This window comes from Geotrypetes seraphini, chromosome 3, assembly GCF_902459505.1.
Source record: "Geotrypetes seraphini chromosome 3, aGeoSer1.1, whole genome shotgun sequence".
NCBI lineage: Eukaryota > Metazoa > Chordata > Amphibia > Gymnophiona > Dermophiidae > Geotrypetes > Geotrypetes seraphini.
The window spans coordinates 327379718-327400384 of record NC_047086.1 but is presented as its reverse complement, the minus strand read 5'-3'; the positions used below and the strand labels follow the sequence as shown (position 1 = coordinate 327400384).

Here is a 20667-nt window from a genome sequence, read left to right as displayed (position 1 = left end):
TTGTCTTCACACTGCTGGTTATCATTTTATCTTTATTCTACTCCCCACCCTTCACCTTCCAACTCTCTCACACCCCAACAGCTTTCAGTGTTCTGTTTTTCTTTAAATTAAGACATTTATGAATAATAATTAAGCATATTAAAAAGAATGAGTTAATCAGTCTGAACAGGAATACACATGCTATCAAACATACAATATCTAACTGCTAGCTTCTCATGTAAACAATTGGAAATCAAAAGCTAGATATGCCTCTATCTCCTGTAATGCAATTATGACGACACTAATGAAGCACTGATTAAACAGAAATAGAGAGTTGTTAATTAAATGTGGAGGAGACAAATAACATAATTGTACTACAAAGCAGAACCTCCCATCCCCAAACAATGATTAATCTGCTACATCTCAGTACCTGGTTAGAATGGCTACTACCATCATCATCATCATCTAGTAATATTTAACGCAACCGCTCAAATGCTAACACTTTTTTTGCTTCAAAAAGTTATCATGTTTTATAAACAGTTATCTTGGTAAAGCACACAAGAAAGATATATTCTAGTCAAATAAGCAACCATGCCAAAAGCAAGAACACTGAACAAATTACGTTAAACTTACCTTGCCATGCAAATTTTTTCCCATTCAAATCAAGAGCAAAATCGTCAGGATAGAAGTCAATTATACTTGATTCCTGTATTGAATCAAATTAAAAATCATAATTAACTTCAAATATTGCATACAGGTACACTGCACAATAAACTAAGAGAGACTGGATGAGGAAGACAAAAATCGAAAAGAAGAGAGAAAAGTGTTGAAGAGTGAAAACAATGAGAGAGAGAGAGGAGTAACGAGGGAGAACAGGGTGAGACTTGTAAAGATGCATACCACAGTTAATAAGTTCACTAATAAGTGAACCAAAGAGATAAATCACCTTGGCACAGATACTGACCGGGGGATGGAGGGGTGAAGGCCTGCAGTTGATATTATCTTTGGGATTAAGTGCCACTGACTTCTGCCAGTTCCAAGCAGTGGCAAATTAGGAGCCTGATTTAATAAATTTTCTTTTCTGATAGGAACACAGTGGAAAAAAAAGAGATTCTGTACTTACACTGGCAAACTCTTTTCCAGTACACAGGTGAGACATTCTAGACCAGTGTTTCTCAACCTGCAGAATGCATACCTCAGGGGGTACACGGGCTGGCTCCCTCCTGGGTTCTCTTCCTGCCTGCCCCCCCCCCCCCCCCACTATTTTCCCACAAATAAGCCAGAACAAACTTGCTTCCTTCTACCATTGTAGGGCAATATTCAGGAACACAATAATATTCTGTTTTGATCTCCATCCCTTTTCTTCGCAGTTGCCCACAAACTTTATCTGCTATTTAAATGTCAAGTCTCCTAACCTCACAAGATCCTTCATAAAATCCTCACAAATCTCAGTTGTTTTAATGACTTTGAATAATTCTCTTTTCCACAAATTTAATCTCCTCACTCGTTACTCCTGTCTCCATACTCTGAGGAAACTCCACTAATAACCCTTTTCCCCATCTTTTAGCCTGTTTGAAATCCAGAAGACAGCATGTCCTCCTATCTCATAAAATATAAGTTACTCACCTGTAGCAGGTGTTTTATGAGGACAGAACACATGTGGGCGACACCATTGACTGAGCCCTAGTGACTCTCCCCAGTGTACCTTTTATTCAGAAGCTTTTGTGATAGCATCCACTATGCATGCACGCTCCTTTCTGCCCATCATCGTGCAGGACCCAGGCAGTCTAATGTTATAGCATGTAGAAAACAAGTCCTAGGAGAGGAAAGTGGGTATGTGAAAATTCATGTCCTGTTGTCCTCGGAGAAAACCTGTTACAGGTAACTTCACTTTCTCCAAGGACAAGCAATTTTCACACATGGGAATCCCTAGCTATCAGGCTGTCCAAAAGAAAAATAGGTGAAAAACAATGGCCTGGCTTAAGAACTGTTTGTTTGGGGTTTTTTTGGAAGCAGCCTGAACAGAAACAAATGGGCTGGGGAGGTATGGATGCTAGACCCCAAATAGATGCTGAAGGACTGACAGAGCAAACTGGCAGTCACATCAGGAATAATGCTCGAAATGTCATCAGGGACGCGGCAGAGGAAATCAGGCCAGTAGAAGGCCGTGAAGCAGTGTGTTTACTGTGCCTCGGATGCTGCTGGAGCCGAGAGGGTTGTCGGCCGTCTAGCGGTGGGAGGGTTGACTGGGAGGGTCAACAGGGGTTTCGGGTGTGCCGGGTAGGGTCGGCGCCGGGGGGGGGGGATTAAATGGAAACATGCTGCTCAGGGGGATGGGAATGAGGCAGGTAGGCTGGCTTCGGGGGGGTGGAGTTTAAATGGAAACATGCTGCTCAGGGGGATGGAAAGGAGGCAGGCAAGCAGGCTGGCATCGGGGGGGGGGGGGAAGTCTGGAAGATAGTGATAGGGACTAGAAACAGCCGTTGAGTGTCCAATGGAGCACAGCTGAAATTCAGAGCAAGCTAAGCGACTTTTTGATATATCTATTGCTGCTGTGTCTATTACTGAGGAGGATTTGCCTGCATTGTGCTGCTTTGATTAATTTAAGTCTGAAGATTTTTGTGTCTAAAAGTTTGCAATCTGTATCTTGCACATTCAAGACCCAGGAAAGAGCTTTATATAAATCAGTTGGGGGGGTAGGGGTGGCCCATGAAGACCATTTGAGGCTTTTTTCTCTCTCAAGTTTTGGACTATTAGGGTCTAGGAGACAGCAACTCTGAGGTGCTCTAGTAGTGATAAAGCAGTATCACTTTGTTAGGCAACAGACTCCTATTATTTTATATATGAGTAAGATAGCATATTACTCATTCTCCAATAAGATTTGAGGTAACTGAAATCACCTATTATTATACCCAATTTTCTAGCTTTCCTAATCTCTGAAAACATTTCTTCATCTGTCTACTCATTCTGTCCCAGAGGATGGTAGTATAACCCTACCTTTATATTCCTTCCCTTCACACAAGAAATTTCTATCCATATGGATTCCACACCTATATGATGTGGGTATGCATGGACTTAAGAACATAAGCAATGCCTCCGCTGGGTCAGACCTGAGGTCCATCGTGCCCAGCAGTCCGCTCACGCGGCGGCCCAATAGTTCCAGGACCTGTGCAGTAATCCTCTATCTATATCCCTCTATCCCCTTTTCCAACAGGAAATTGTCCAATCCTTTCTTGAACCCCAGTACCGTACTCTGCCCTATTACGCCCTCTGGAAGCGCATTCCAGATGTCCACCACACGTTGGGTAAAGAAAAACTTCCTAGCATTCGTTTTGAATCTGTCCCCTTTCAACTTTTCCGAATGCCCTCTTGTTCTTCTATTTTTCGAAAGTTTGAAGAATCTGTCCCTCTCCACTCTCTCTATGCCCTTCATGATCTTGTAAGTCTCTATCATATCCCCTCTAAGTCTCCTCTTCTCCAGGGAAAAGAGTCTCAGTTTCTCCAATCTCTCAGTGTATGAAAGGTTTTCTAAACCTTTTATCAGACGTGTCGCTCTCCTATGAACCCTCTCGAGTATCGCCATATCCTTCTTTAGGTACAGCGACCAATATTGGATGCAGTACTCCAGATGTGGATGTACCATCGCCCAATACAACGGCAGGATAACTTCTTTCGTTCTGGTTGTAATACCCTTCTTGATTATACCAAGCATTCTATTCGCTCTCTTAGTGGCCACTGCAATTTAGATCCTGGTATTTTCTTGTCTTCATTTCCTTTCCCTATGCTTCAGTCTTTAGTTAATTTGCATGCACTGCCTCCATTATATGCGTATGCATGAAAGAAATTTGCCCATGGTGGATGCAGAGTATGCGGGTTGGGTTTGTCATTGTGGATGTCCTGAGGGTCTGACTGGAGAGGCCAGTGCTCTTGAGCCAAATTGGGAAACACTGCTCTAGGGCAGTGTTCTTCAACCGCCAGTCCGCAGAAAATTCCTGCTGGTCCGCGCAGGGCTGGCGAGATTGGTGTGAAAAATTCCTGCCGGTCTGTGCAGGGCCGGCAAGAGCCTCCAACAGTAGCTGCATCCTCTGTGCTCCCCTCCCAGCAGCTCTCAGTACTTGCCTACAGCAGCAATTCACTTCGGCAGCCTTGGGGCTTTTGCTGAGTCGCAGCCCGCCTCTGATGATGCAACTTCCTCTTTCCATAGAGGCGATGCAACCCATCAAAGGACCCAAGACTGCCTAAGTGAATCGCTGTTGCAGGCAAGTACTGAGAGCTGCTGGGAGGGGAGCGGAAGGAAGGGGAGGAAACCACCTTTGGAGGCTGGGAATCTGCTGGATAAAGGAAGAGCTGCTACTGGACCTGGAGGGAGGGAGATGGAGAGATGCTGCTGGGAGGGGAGGAGAGAAAGGGAAGGGATGAGAGTTACTGTTGGATAGGGGGAGGAGGGAAGGGAGAAAGAAAAAAGGAAGGAAACAGCTGGCAGGGAGATTAAAGGAGGGGAAGATGTCAGGGTGGAATGGAGAAATTAGATGAGGGAAAAAGGAGAGACAGAGGAATGAGAAAGTAAGAGAGATTGATGCTGGAAAGGGGGTCAGCAGAGAAATAAAGAGAGAGGGACAAAGATGCTAGATCTGGTGTAGGAGAGATAAAAATGAAGAGAACAGTGAAGCTGGAATGAATCATATAAAAAGGGGAGAGGGGGCACAGGCTGGATGGAAAGAGGAGAGGGGCATAGAAAGAAGGCAGATACCAAATGGAAGGAGTAGAGGGCAGACAGTGGATGGAAGAGAGTGAAAAGAAGATGAAAGCAGAAACCAGAGACAACAAAAGGTAGAAAAAAATAATTTTATTTGTATTTTGTGACTAGAATATATCAGATTTGAAATATGTATCCTGCTAGAGCTGGTGCTAGACATAACTAGGGACTGCAAAGCCCAGGCAGTGATTTTTTTAGCTTCCAGCTGGCTTAGGTCTCTCTCTGACCAGGGGGCAGTTGCCCTAGTTGCACTCCACTAACACTGTCCCTGTCATGTGTGACTGCAATATTCTGTTAGCATTATATTTCTGTGTAGCATTCTGTAATAATTTGGCTTATTCAGTTTTCTTGATAGTAGAGGGGATATTTATGAAGGGGAGGGGAGCCAGGGGTTTTGTTGATCCTTACTCTTTATTATTTGTATTTATAAAATGACAATTGTACAGAATATTGTTTCTTTTTTATACTTTAATAAAATACATTCAATATAAAATCATAACTGAGGCTTGTGTGGATGGGATCAGATAGTTTGCGGGGACCGAGCTCGCGGGGATGGGGCAAAAACATTTTTTAAAATTTCAGTCTTAGTAGTTTGCCGGTCAACAAAATAATTCTTTTATTTCCGCCGATTCATAGGTGTAAAAAGGTTGAAGAACACTGCTCTAGGGTATACATATTCAGGTATTCAAGCCTCTTCTCGTACTTCTCTCGGTGCAAATCAGATATAATTTTCGGCGCCTTCCTCTGTTACTATTTAAAGAACATAACACCACCGTTTTGTTTTTTTAACCTAGAGATTGGTTCATAGCCTTAGAAACAGAGCAAGCACCTTGGTAAAATTTTAAAGTTTAAGTAACAAGAAGAACAAAATGGCTGAATCATATAACTGCATAGTATAGTTAAAATATTTCAGATAGTTTGTTATATTGAACTGTATGCAAAGGATAATAATAGTATTCACATTTTAAAAAATCCCATTAACATTTAATATACATATTGGGTCTCCTATTGCCCCAGATGCATTAGATCAGTGGTTCCCAACCCTGTCCTGGAGGAACACCAGGCCAATTGGGTTTTCAGGCTAGCCCTAATGAATATGCATGAAGCAAATTTGCATTCCTATCACTTCCATCATATGCAAATCTCTCTCATGCATATTCATTAGGGCTAGCCTGAAAACCCGATTGGCCTGGTGTTCCTCCAGGACAGGGTTGGGAATCACTGCATTAGATAGATTGAGAGCTAACATAGTACCTTGGAAGATTCTGCAACCAAATCTGTCCAAGGTTTTCACTTTTCTGTCTAGTGGATTGCTAGCATAGGTTGTAGAGCTATTGGACTTCTTCAACACTGACTTCACTAGAAGGGACTGATGTTGGAGCTGTGGTCTGTTAAAGCCTGGACCCTATAGAGGGTGTTGAGTTTTCTGGGAGCTACCTGAACCAATAGAGGCGTTTCCCATTTTTCACCCTCCTATCTCCTTCATCAGATTGTGAAAAGGCAATCTAAGACAGTCTTTTCGCCATGCCTTATAATCCAGAGTATTCATAAGTTCAGCTCTGGGCTCAGTATCAGATTCCATCTTTATTAGTAGGGCATTCCCCATCGGTCTAATAAATATGTTAAATGACAGACTTTACGGTAATGATCTCCTCCTCTAAGGAGGTGAAGGGTCTGAAGGGATGCCATAAGAGTCCTGGTCAGATACAGCTCTATGATCTGAAAAGCGCTGAGATAGATCAGTCATAATGATCTATGTCATACCCTGGGGATCAAGATGAACGTTGATGCAATGCCCTATGAGAAGGGCGTCAAGGACTGTATTTTGAAGCACTCTGAGATGCTCCGTGTGTAGAGCGTTAATGCTAAAACTTGGAACGTCTGAAGGTCCCTGGATGAATGCCAAGGCGACCGGTGTCAGTATGGAGTTCAAGATCTGGCTCTAGGTGGCAATTGATAGCTTTGCTCGGACTGGGCTAGTACCGAAGGTGTCGATTCAGGTACCTGCATCAGGGACTTCTTAAGCATTTGAGCCAACTCCTTTTGTAAGAGATTTCTGATCTAGTAAGAACAGCACTGGTACTGGAGCAGTTAATAGTACCAATAGCACAGGATGTACAAGGTGTCGAAGCATTGGTGACCTCAATTTCAAGGCACGACTCAGGGAAGACACCAGCTGCAGGGAGGAAGACTGCTTCTTGGTATGTCATCGCTTTAAAGATTCTTGGTGAGGAATGGACATTGTTGGTACTAGAGCCAACACCGAGGGTCAAAGCTGAGTACTGGTTTTTGAGTCAGCAGACATAGCTGATGTACCCGATGCTGATTTGAACAGTTTTTTGAACTGTATCTGGCAGGCTCAAAGGGATCTCTTCTGAAGAGTAGAATAGTGTATGCGGGAATCTGGGTCAGTGATAGATATGGTCTAGTTACACCGAGTGCACCACTTAAAACTACTTGGAGCCCTGGACATGGCGAGGACCACCACCGTGACTAGATCAAAGGACTCAATGGTCCCAGGGAGGTCACTTAGAAAGGAACCCAAAAAAGGGTCGATGCACCCAGCCCGAAAACAGGCATGAGGAGCCCAGAAAGCCCAAAATTGAAAATTTTGGTCAAAAATAAACAATTTTTTTTTTGGGAGGGGGGAGACAGAAAAACAAAATAAAAATCAAAGTATGAAGAAAAAACAAATGTGAAAGCAAAAATGAGTCGAGGAACAAAATACACTTGAAGAGACTCCAAGACTTCTTAGCTCCATGGAAGACTATGAACTGATGGTCCCATGAGCCGATGTTGAAAGGGAAGGCACCAGAGCATGTGCAGTATGGGCAGTCTCAAAGATTTCAAAAATGTTTAAGGACAGTACACTTTAACAACACTGTCCGTACCAGGCTCCATGGATGATGCCAACCACATGAGAATATGTTACCTGCTTGTCCTGGAATAAATTAAGGAATGTAGCTAGGGTAGGTGAGAGTTGGAAAAAGGGGTGGAAAAAGACTAAATAAGACCAGAACACATTGATTTTAGATACTTCAAACATACTAATACCTAATTTTGGCTTTTATTGACAAACTCAAGTTTAAATTTCATTATTCTCACAAACTTTGCTCTATACCAAGCTTTAGTTTACCAAATTTCCCTGCAAAGCAATGTTCACTTACCCAATCCCTTCTAGGAACAGGGTACTTGAGATATTACATTGTTCTTCAATGGCTGACATTGCAACTAGTCACCTAGAATGAACTTTTCTACTTTCCTTACAATACATTAGTTAACATCTATACAGCTCAATATCAGTTTGGTCACTATTTTGCAATAAAATGTGCCCTTTTTAAGGCAGTTAAGCATAAAAAAACCGAATATGACTTGGCTTTAGACCCTTTAAATATTGTAATACCCATTTTTTTAGGTTCTATAGCTTTAACAAGACAATCAATGTACTGTACATTCACTAGTAATATCCTGAAAACCAGATTGCTGAGGTCCTCCAGGACAAGTATGCAAGTCACTGACCTAAGATAAAAGTAAGTCCTCTTGCTTCATCATATAAACCAATATGAGAACACATCACAGTTAAACCAACACTTCAACAAGGTTAAAATCAGTAAATTCTTACTGGATCAGACATAAGTTTCCGCCATGTTTCAGGTAGAAAATTACCACTAGCAGCTGGAAATACTCCCATAAGTTGCTCAAGTGGTTTGAACTGCGAGAAAGAAAAAATTAGAAGAGTTATTCCATTTGTTAAGACATTTAAAATAATTGTTACCATAATCAAATAAACATTACCGGCTTTGTATTCTTCTCAAAATCTGAAGAGACACTGGTAATATTTTCAAAGTCAGAAGCAAATGGTGCATAATGAAAAGGAAAAAACCATTTCCAAGACGCACAGCCCTGTTAATACAAAACAAAAGAACATGAATCATTTGGTTTATAAGCAAATAATGCTCTTTAACCAAAGTCTAGAAATTCAAAGTTTTTCGTAATAGACAGACAAATATCACATCTAGGTGAACATTGTACAGGAATTTTACAAGGACTGATCCATCTGTTATACAGTGACTTTCATAAAAACGATGCACATTATCTATACATAGGGACACTACGTTTTGGTTATAAAAAACCACAGATATATATTCAATAACCACCACAGATCAGGAAATTGTGTTTTTAACTATAACTGAAAAATTCCAGAAACTAACCTGCCTCATCAGTGCTGTCTTCCAAATGTTGCCTATGCCTGAAGAGCAGTATACTGTATGCAGCAGCCAAGTATCTCAGCTCCCCGCTGCAACATCACCAAGCTGCTGCCAACACCACCTTTGCCCCTGCTCTCCCAATTGCAGGTTTTTCTTGGAAGGGGGTAGTAATGCAGGGTTTCAAATGATTCTAATTTTTCTGACCCAGTTAAAAAAGGAGGACGAGCTACTAATATAATCTTCTCCTTTATTTGTTTAAATACACCATTCCCTCTGGTATGTGAATTGTCTCTCTCTTGAGTCTGTATAATTTGAATATTTGGAATGTAAATATTTGCCTCATTATATTTGGGATAGACTCTTTTTTTGTTCAATAATTGTATTTTGTTGAAATATAAATAAATGATTAAAAAAACAAAAAAAGTCTCAAAATGCCTGTACTGCGCATGCGCGAGTACCTTCACGCCTGCTCCAGATCGCAGGACCATCAATTCCAGTTACAAAGCTAAGAAGCCAAATAGGGGGGGGTGGGCAGGTTGTGAAAATATCTGCCTACTGTCCTTGGATAATACCTGCTACAGGTAAGTAACTTTGCAGGACAAGCAAGCAGCATATTCTCACACATGGGACTCCCTAGCTGCCAGGATCATTGCTCTGATAAGAGAGTTATCAATAATTACCATGAGCTTGGCGAAATCAACAGTATTGGAAGGAAGTTGGCTTTTAAGTAGAAAACAAATTTTGTAGAACCGTTTGGCCGAACTGACTATAACTTCTGGAATGAACTTCCATGCAGCAGTGGGATGTGAAGGTATGATCTGAGGACCAGGTGGATGCTTTACAGATGTCCTCAATGGGAGTGGAACACAGATGAGCTACTGAAGTTGCCATTGCTTGAACTTTATGTGCTGTAACACGGCCATCAAATGTCAGGTCAGTCTGAGCTTAGCAAAAGGAGATACAGTTCGCCAACCATGTGGATATGGTTCTTTTCATAACAGGAGCTCCTAGTCTGTTAGGATCAAATGACAGAAACAGTTGAGTTGAAGTCCTGTGAGATTTTGTACAATCTAAGAAATAAGCAAGAGCACGTAGGTAGGGTCTGAGGTGAAAGTTGAGAAATACTGGCTATGCTCTCCAGAAGAAAGTCAGAAAGACTGCTGTGGTTTGGACTGAGAAGGCACAGAAGCTGTCTGCTGTCTTTCTTGTCTGGACTGCCTTTGAGTAGTTAGTCAAGTAGAAACATAGAAACATAGAAAGATGACGGCAGAAAAGGGCCAAGGCCCATCAAGTCTGCCCACTCTATAGACCCTCCCCTTAAGATTAGCCAATGTTTTGCCCTGACCCACGTAGGGATCCCACATGGGCGTCCCATTTATTCTTAAAATCTGGCACGCTGCTGGCCTCGATTACCTGTACTGGAAGCTTGTTCCATTGATCAATCACTCGCTCCGTGAAGAAATACTTCCTGGTGTCGCCGTGAAATTTCCCGCCCTTGAGTTTGAGCGGGTGCCCCCTTGTGGTTGAGGGGCCTCTGTGAAGGAAAATGTTATCTTCCACTTCTATACGTCCGGTGACGTATTTAAACGTCTCAATCATGTCTCCCCTCTCCCTGCGTTCCTCGAGAGTGTAGAGCTGCAAATTGTTTAGTCTTGCTTCGTACGAGAGACCTTTAAGCCCTGAGACCATTCTGGTGGCCATCCTTTGGACCGACTCGACCCTCTGCACATCTTTGCGGTAATGTGGCTTCCAGAATTGCACACAGTATTCCAGATGAGGTCTCACCATGGTCCTGTACAATGGCATTATGACAGCAGGCTTTCTGCTGATGAAATTTCTACGGATGCAACCCAGCATCTGCCTTGCCCTTGAGGAAGCCTTCTCCATCTGATTGGCAGATTTCATGTCTGCACTAATGATTACTCCTAAATCTCGTTCCGCTGAAGTCCTGGTCAAGGTCTCTCCGTTCAAGGTATAAGTTCTGCACGGGTTTCTGCTACCTAGGTGCATGACCTTACACTTCCCAGCATTGAAGCCCAGCTGCCAGGTTGAGGACCAGCATTCCAATGTACGCAGGTCCTGCGCCATACTATCTTGTAAATTGCTCTCGCTTACCATATTACATAGTTTGGCGTCGTTGGCGAATAATGTTACTTTACCTTGAAGCCCTTGAGTCAGATCTCCTATGAATATGTTGAAGAGGAGCGGACCCAAGACCGAGCCCTGCGGCACCCCGCTGGTCACCTCCGATGTCTCAGAGAAAGTACCGTTAACCATCACCCTCTGAAGTCTGACACTCAGCCAATCATTGACCCATGCCGTTAGAGTCTCTCCTAACCCCATCGATTTCATCTTGTTTAACAGGCTGCGGTGTGGGACGCTGTCAAAAGCTTTACTGAAGTCTAGGTACACTATGTCCAGTGAATCTCCTTCGTCCAGTCTTTTTGTTACCCAGTCAAAGAAGCTGATGAGGTTTGATTGGCAGGACCTACCCTTGGTGAATCCATGTTGATTGGGGTCCCGTAGATTCCCTTCGTCCAAGACCGTGTCCAATTGGCGTTTGATCAGTGTTTCCATGAGTTTGCATACTATCGATGTCAGACTCACCGGTCTGTAATTTGCAGCCTCTGTCCTGCAACCCTTTTTGTGCAGAGGAACGACGTTAGCTGTTTTCCAGTCCAAGGGGACTGTCCCTGTACTCAGTGAGAAATTGAAGAGCACGGCTAACGGTTCTGCCAGGACATCACCTATCTCCCTGAGCACTCTGGGGTGCAGATTGTCCGGTCCCATGGCTTTGTCCACCTTGAGTTTTGTTAGCTCAAAGTAAACCTCGCTGGGTGTGAATTTAAAATTCCGAAACGGGTCTTTTGTGTTTGACTGTGGCTTCAACTGAGGGCCGGACCCTGGCGCCTCGCAGGTGAAGACCGAGCAGAAGTATTCATTCAGTAGTTCGGCCTTTTCGGGATCCGATTCTGCGTAATTCCCGTCCGTTTTTCTCAGGCGTACTATCCCGTCTGTGTTTTTTTTTCCTGTCACTGATATACCGGAAGAAGGATTTGTCCCCTTTCTTAATGTTGTTTGCTAGAGTTTCTTCCACTCGAAGTTTAGCCTCCCTGACTGCCGTTTTGACCTCTGTGGACTTGATCCTGTGTAGCAGTTGATCTTCACTTTTCCCCGTGCGTTTGAAGGAAGCAAATGCGTTTTTCTTCTCCTTAACGAGACGTGAGATCTCTACGGTGAACCACTGGGGTTTGTCTTTTCTTCGCCGTTTATGTGATGATTTTATGTAACGGCCGGTTGCCTCGTGTATGACAGATTTCAGGGATGACCACATATCCTCCACATTCCCTGTCTCAGTTTGGTCCTGGAGCGCCTGATGGACGAAAACTCCCATGCGTGCAAAGTCTGTTCCTCGGAAGTTAAGTACCTTTGTTTTAGTGTTTGATCTATGGAAACCTTTCCTCAGGTGCAACCATACCATGTTATGATCGCTGGAGGCTAGCTTATCTCCCACGAAGACTTCTGAGACGCTTTCCCCATTGGTGAGTACTAGGTCAAGGATCGTTTGGGCCCTAGTGGGCTCCATTACCATTTGATTGAGGCGTGCTCCCCTTATGGAGGCTAATAGCCTCTTGCTGCCGCTGGTTGTTGCTGAAGGTGTGCTCCAGTCTACATCCGGCATATTGAAGTCTCCCATTAGTACAACGTTCCCCCGTAGAGCGATATTTTCTATGTCTTCGATTAGTTCCGTGTCCTTGTCTTCCAGTTGTCTTGGAGGTCTATATACTACACCAAGATACAGGCATTTTTCTCTCCCTCTGGCCAGGTTCACCCAGAGGGATTCCCCGGTGTACTTAACATCCGTGATTCTGGTGGTTTTGATGCCTTCTTTAATGTATAGCGCTACCCCTCCACCTAACCTGCCCTCTCTGTCTCGACGAAGTACACTGTAACCCGGTATAGCCATATCCCACCCATGAGAGTCCGTGAACCAGGTCTCGGATATCGCCACCACATCTAGGTCGGCATTCACTATCTCGGTCTCCAATTGCAGAATTTTATTGCCTAAACTGTGTGCATTGACATACATGGCCCTCCATCCCTTGTGTTTGCTAGGGCTGTCATGCGTATTATGGGTGCTTACCTTGGGCTCAGAAGAGCGGCTGTGTCTCGCCTCCACAGGATGATTCCTTACTGCTCTGGAATGTGAGTGGATACCCTCCCCCAACTTACCTAGTTTAAAGCCCTGCGAAGTAGGCGGGCTAGACGGTGGCCAAGTACGTTTTACCTCTTCTGGTCAGGTGAAGTCCGTCCGGTCCCTGCAGTAGATGTAGCAGGTTGACAATCTCTGTGTTTTGAATAGAAATTCATACGCTGGAAAGTGTTTGATTATCTTCTTGTAGGATGAGATTGATGAGATTTAAGGACAAGGTTGTCATGTGACGTTTGATTTTTTTGAGTGGCCTCCTCTATACAGATGGTAGTATAACCCTACCTTTATATTCCTTCCCTTCACACAAGAAATTTCTATCCATATGGATTCCACACTTATATGATGTGGGTATGCATGGACTTAATTTGCATGCACTGCCTCCATTATATGCATTGTCAATGCATACGATGAGATTTAAGGACAAGGTTGTCATGTGACGTTTGATTTTTTTGAGTGGCCTCCTCTATACAGACTCTGAGTAAATCATCTCCTTTGCAGGGTATATTAGAAAAACAGCTTTGAACATTGGAATCCAGATCAGATATCCGCAGCCAAGCTTGTCTGCTCATTGCAATGGATACTGCAGAGGCTCGAGAGATAATATTGAAGGTGTCAAATGTAGAATGAGCCATGTATTTCCTTGTCTTGAGGAGATCATTAAACTAAATAGTATGAGTGAAGATTGTAAGATGGGGAAAATGGTTGTCCCCGTGTCATTCTCTAGTTTAAAATTCTGTTTGCCAGCATGGCTGCTTGAAACATTTTGCATCCAAAGTGAGAATGACACAGGGACAAATTTTTCCCTGTAGGAACTCAATTTCCCTGTCCCGTCCCCGTGTGTTTTGTCGCTGTCCTTGTCCCATTCCTGTAAGTTCTAACTTAACTGCACAAGCTTGAAACACTTATAATTTTAAAGTGTTTGAGGCTTGTGCAGATGAGGACAGAATTTGAAGGAATGGGGCAGGGACAGGAAAAGAACTCGCCGGGATGAGACGGGAAAATGAGGTCCCCGTGTCATTCTCTAGTCCAAAGTTCTACCTTCTCTCCCTGGGGGATTACTGGCATAAGTCCTGGTACTGAATGCTTTTTTCAAGGCAGACTCTATAAACAACAATTGGTATTGTAATTGTGGTCTATCAAAGACAAGACAGGATTGGATTCTGTAGAGATTGTCCAACTTGTGTGGTGCTATTGGACATTAAGAAGATATGCCCAGTTTTTTTTTACTTAAGCCTCTTTCATGAGGTTGTGGAGTGGGACCTTTAGGCAGTCTTTAGGAAAAGGGGACCGGAGCCTCTCGTCTCGTTAAAGATGTATGAGAATCGCAGACTGCGGGTGGCGAGGCAAACCAGAGCCACTAGAGACACCATGTCGGAATGTGTCGCTGTCTGGCAGATGACCAGACCTATCAAGAGTCCATGGGGGAAACATCATACAAGAACTCATGAGCCAGCCAGGGCCAAACCAATGCAGACGACCCTAGCATCCACTATGTTCGTCGACTGAAAAAGCACCCAGCTTTCGAGATCTCTGCCGAAGCCAACAAGACCCTCTGGAGCAAACCCTGGCTCTTGTAAGAGCAGACAGAATGGCTTCTGTGAGAGGAACCAGGTTCCTGAGACTAGGAATGTTGATCGAGAAAGACTGCTAGAATATTGGCGACTCCAGACCCATAGGCTGCCAAGAAAGGCAGAAGTGCTTCCTCTCAGTGGACTGCCACCGACCTAGCTTGCCCAAGAGAGAGAAATAGAGAGTTCCTAGAGCTCACTCATGATGTACATATGCTACCATGTCAAAGAAACCTTGCACCACCGGTATTTCTGAAGGAACTGGAGAGTGAGATGCGCCAGTCGAATTTCCGAAGTTCCAAAAGAAAGGTCCACTAGTGCTGTGGACCAGGAGTCCACTACTCCTTAATGGAGCGGGCTCTACAATGAGCCCGCAACACAACAGGCTGACATTTATGCTAAGAGTTATCTACTCGGAAATCCGAAGAAGTCAGCCCTAGCCGAGAGCCTAGGAAGGGTGGATGTGGAACCCCTGTTGGTGGAAAGCCGCTTTAACTACAATCATTGAGACGAAAGAGCAGGAGCTGTTGCGAGGCCAAGGTGCAGAGCTGCAGACTGGAAATGCTGCTGCAGAACATGGAAATGCAGAAACCTGTGATGCTCTGGGGAGATTGAAATATGTACGTAAACCTCTGGGAGATCCAAGGATACTAGAAACTCCCCTGGAAACAGAAGCTAGCACAGTGTACTCTGTAGACCACTTGGAAAAGGGGGATTCACCAGAAATGGGTGACCGACCGTAGAACCAGAACATGTCTCCAAATCACCTAGCCTTTCTGGCATGAGGAAGTATAAGGCACATTCGCCTAAGCCCTCATTTGTTGTACTGGAACAGGTTCAAGCATTCTAAAGACTAAGAGGAGCTGCAGAATATCACAGACCCTGGACTCTGTTGCTGGCAACTTGCCGGAGTCCAGAAACTAAGCTGGTGAATCAGGGAGAGTGCATCAAGAGGAGTATCAACTATATGCTTGAAGTGTGGATTAATGCTCTGAACCAGGAAATAATTCCTCTGCCAATAATGATGTATGTGTGGAATGGGTCCGTGCTGACCACAATGCTCGATGTCGAGCAAGGGTGCATGACCTCACCCTCAATTGATGCTCTGACATATGCTTGGGCTGGGCTAAGGCAGGAATGGATGCCTTTAAAGCCTGTGAAGACTGCATCTGCAGGAGCCTCCAAAGCTCCAATTTGAAAATAGCCCTGATCTCCTTCTGGAGAACTGGCATATGCACTGGAAAGAGACATCAGTGTGGAAACAGTCACCGGTATATGTTTTCTGGGCAAGGGAGACCTCAATCTCAAGGCACACCTGGAAGGAGACCTGATCTGCAGTGATGAGAGCGCTCCACTGTACACTCACACTTACTAAGCATTGAGGAGGTAGATGTGTCTGTGACACCATCATGCAATGCCTACAAGGAGAGGAATGTTTGTGCTTCTTAAATTTATGCGATGCCTCCCCCAATGTGCAAGACTTGGTCAAAGATTATGTTGAGTTTTGTCTCTATGGACAGGTTGATGCCAATGCTCCATATTCGGCGTCTATCCATATGGTGTCTATGCAGGGTGAGTGTTGGGTCTCAAATCTCCCATCATGCTGAATGTCAATGCGAGTCAAAATGCTTATCACACTGGATTTGTCAGACTTTTAGAGACCTCTTTTGCATACACAAACAGAGCTCACAATGAATGTCCCGATGTTTAGGACCAAGACAATGCACACACTAATTATCGTGGGTCAGAACCTGAAATGTTCCAATTACATTAAGTACATTTCTTGAAGCCACTTAGCACCCTCTTTGACATGGAGGGAAAAACGGCCCATACAAAGTCAAAAGGCTCAATGGTTTGTTGAGCTCGAATGAAATTTATGCCAAAAACCGTCGATACTTCCTGGGACAAAAAAAGGCCTCAAAGTGGTCCAAAGGCCCAAAAATAAAAAAAATGCATAAAATTTAACCAAATTCAGGGGAATGACTATAAAACAAGAAAAATGAAGAATTATGAAGAAAACTACATATTACGGCTAATTGGAAAAATTATACAAATCTTAATTATTCTTTTTGGTGGAATTCACTTTGTCACATTTTTAAAATGGAAAGAGCAATTGCTGTACAGAAAGGTAATTAACAACTTTATAAAGATCTGGGGGCCATTAGAGAATTATTGTAATGAATGAACATCGTTTTCCTTTCTGATGAATACATGTATTTTATTGGGGGGAGGGGGAAATTGGATGATTAATATTTTTATGTAATGATTGGATTTCTGTATTTATTATGAAAATTTTCATTGAAGAATTGTTGGGTGGGGGAGAAAGGGTTATAATTTCTACTTTAATGGATTATATGTATAAGAATGTCAAGTGCTGTATATTTTTTTAGTAATGTAATGTTTTAATATTAATCACTTGTTTGTCAGTTTTAAAATGAATAAAGAATTTAAAAAAAAAGAAAAAAAAAAAAAAAGAAGAAAACTACAATAAAGTAAAAACGGGAAAGCACAAAAATTTGAGGAGAATCCAAAGACACAGCTTCTCAGCTCCACGGAAAACTAAGAACTGACGGTACTGTTCACCGACGCTGGTCGGGAAAGCACCAGCATGCACCCAGTATGGGCACTGCCTTAAGATTTAAAGTGACAGTACATTTGGCAGTGTCTGTATCGAGTTCCATGGATGACATCACCCACATGTGAGAATATTAACCTGCTTGTCCTCAGAGAACAGACTATTCACAGTTCTATCACTGACCATTTAGAACATGGGTTCCCTGCTGCACCCCAAATATAAAATTGCTAGCATTCACAAAATGGAAATTGAACATTGTTTAGACATTGGAAGCCACACTATTCAAAACAAGGATAGTGAGAAAACCATCTACCAGACATTCCTACACTTTCAAGTGGAAGAGGTTTTCCTTCTGGTGTTTCATAAATAGGCATGATCCTATTTGCTGTTTTCCTAACACCATATTACACATTTTTTAAAATCATCTTTATTGTCTAAGTTTACAAAGTACGTACAATACAGAACTCTCAACCTGGCACACCCCAATTAATAGGCTTCCAGTTGCTCACTGTACTCAAATATCTCAATTCATGAAAGGAATTCTTAATGTCAAACCAGTATTACAGAAGTTTCCCATATCTTGGGATCTTACTATTGTTTTTACATTTTGGATAAAATTGCTGTTTGAGCCAAGATTATCTGCTTCATTCAAGCATATTACCAGAAAGCCTTCGTTACCAATGAGTCATATACTCAACTTCATTACAGCAAAGCAGTCCTTTAAATGCAACCTGTTAAAGCAGTAAAACTTCCATTCAAATATACACCATATATTTTGTTCACAAAACCACATAAAAATTCATGCAAAAATCCTTCCACACGTAAAAAGGCTCTCATTTACTACCTCAAAATAGCTGAATTTATCAGAAATACTATATAGTTGTTTGTCTCCTTTGACCCCAACAGGTGGGTATTTCTGTAGTCAAGTGAACTTTAGTAAATAGGATAGTATCTTGCATCCAATTCTGTTACAACCAGATGCTCCTTAACCAGTAAAATATAATCAGAACTACTGCAGCTACTATGGCCCTCCTGAAATCTGCTTATGGATCCCTTATGCAAAGCAGTGACTTGGCTTCATACCCTATTTCTCACTAGTAATTGGTCCAATCCACCACTTAAGAGACCGTACTAGCCAATCTGTCTATATAAAAGTAGCAACTATCTTCTTGGCAATCAGGCTGCTCCAACATATTGTACAAATGCCATCATGTTCGGCAGGCCTGAGTTTGGGAGTTACCAACTCATGTGTCTAACTTAATGTTGTCTGTTAAAGGAAAAAAAAAATATTGTTTCTCATCTGTTTTCTACACAAAGTAAAACTGATCAACCACAAAACATTCTCCATCTCCTCACAAATTGAATTGTTTCTTCAGTTCTGCAACTGAGGGTATTGATGAGGCCAAAGAACAGAAAGCTGTGCACGATCATGACTTTATACTAAATTTTGAACTCTGAGATAGCTGTTCCACCTCAGCAACATGAGATGGCATAATCCACTTATGTGTCTAATGGATCTCGTCATCCTTAAAAAAAAAAACACACCACAATTGGTTATAGGTGAGTGAGAACATGCTTTCCTCGTATCACACTACCTCCCCTCCATGCTCTTCAAAGGGAACCTAGTAATAGGAAGGCAGAGACTTTCTGTTTACATACCTGGTAATAATATCTGAGAACCCAGCAGAGTCCTTCAACATAAGACTGTACAACTTTGCAGCGGAATTTCTCATCAGTTGCATCCACATCAAATTTATTCTTGTAATAACGCTGTTTCCATCCTTCTTCCCACAGCCTACAAGAAGCAAAAAAGCAAATAATATTCACTTTTATGATGCACAAAATCTAGAGATTATATGATGTACAGAATATGACAACTGAATATTTTCCTAGGAAACTGCACTAAAAAAAGGAAACTGGTTGACTAAAAGTGGTACCATGAAGTTGAGATGATGCTAAAGTGTGTAGCTCTTAGACTTTCTCTAACAGCAAGTTTTTTTGTTTTTGTTTTCTTTATTGGGAGTCATCTCTTCTCTGTTGATCTTACCTTGGGAATCAAGATGACTAGTGGCATCAAAACCCCTTCGGAAGAATCAAGAAAAAAGCAAGATGCAAATGGAAATAGTTTATAAGAAACCAAGACCTTGGCTGAGATTGGTTGTTTATAAAAATAAATAGAAGAAATGACATTACAATGAGTACTATTATTATGGGGGTAGAGTCAGGGGCTGAGTTTAGGTAGGCATGGGGGTGGAGCTTGGGCAGGGGTACTAGGTTGGTATTTGTTAGGCTTAGGGGGTACTTGGCTTGAAAAGGTTGAGAAACACTGGCCTAGAAGAACCATCATGACCAAGAGAATATGCAAGGCCCAAAAATAGGGGCCTTATCTTATATTCGGGTCAGCGCCCACCCACCCCACTCACAGACTTATTGCAGGCCTCCGCCAGCCTGCCGTATGACCTGGTGGGCTAGGACAAGAGAGATCCCTCCAGTCTCCTGTCCCAGCCTACTTTGACAATTTCTTTTACCTCCCTCCTGTGTCCTCCTGTGTACCTTTTTGAATCCCTGGTGGTCCAGCGGTTTACCAGGCAGAAGCAAGCTTTCCGTGTTACTGCCCCACGCTGAGCCTCTCTGAATGGCTGCTGTGAGTTCTTGCGGTCCAGCTGAGCCACTTGCTGAATGGCTGCCATCAGTTCTTGCGGGACTCATGAGAACTGGCGGCAGCCTTTCAGGGAGTGGCTCAGGGTCAGACAGGAGTGCAAAAAACTTGCTCATGCCCGGTACACCGCTGGGCTGCGAGAACTCAAGGCAGCCATTCAGGGAGGGGCTCAGCACGGGGCAGGAGCGCAGAAAGCTTGTTCTTGCCGGTACACTGCTGGACCCCCAGGGATTCAAAAAGGTACACAGGTGGAGGTGAGAAGGAGGTAAAAAAAAAAATTGTCAGAATTGGCCAGGACAGGAGATGAGAGAGATCCCTCCTGTCCCAGTCTACCACTGGACCACCAAGTCATACGGCAGGCTCAAATGAAGCCTGGAGGACATTAGGAGAGAGAGGGGGTGGGACAGGGTGGAGAGCCTGGCAGGGAGGGACAGGGGGTGGGCAGGGCACATGAATATTAACCCCCCCCCCAGCTTATACTTGAGTCAACCTTTTTTCCTCCTTTTTGAGGGAAAAGGTGTCTTGTGATAACGGCAACTGTTTAGCATGAAGTTGAGCCATTGATTGTTCCAGGCTTTTGGAGATACTGGCAGCAACAGAAGCGCTTTACAACAGCTAAGTGCTTGTGGATTTTTGGCATTTTTTTGCTTTTCACTGCGCACTGCTGATTACTAACTGTGCCCTTGTGGTATATTGAATCTTTCCCTGC

General features: G+C 43.2%; 1 protein-coding gene across 1 annotated transcript in view; it reads right to left on the bottom strand.

The window, feature by feature from the left end:
* The window catches only part of XRN2 (5'-3' exoribonuclease 2), a 302991-nt gene that overhangs the window by 139761 nt on the left and 142563 nt on the right, over positions 1-20667 (bottom strand). The window contains exons 17-20 of the mRNA XM_033938550.1: positions 18959-19094; positions 8531-8638; positions 8358-8447; positions 613-685 (exon numbers count right to left, since the gene is read on the bottom strand). Of these exons, the coding sequence (XP_033794441.1) occupies positions 613-685; positions 8358-8447; positions 8531-8638; positions 18959-19094 (407 nt within the window). The remainder of the gene's footprint in view (positions 1-612; positions 686-8357; positions 8448-8530; positions 8639-18958; positions 19095-20667) is intronic.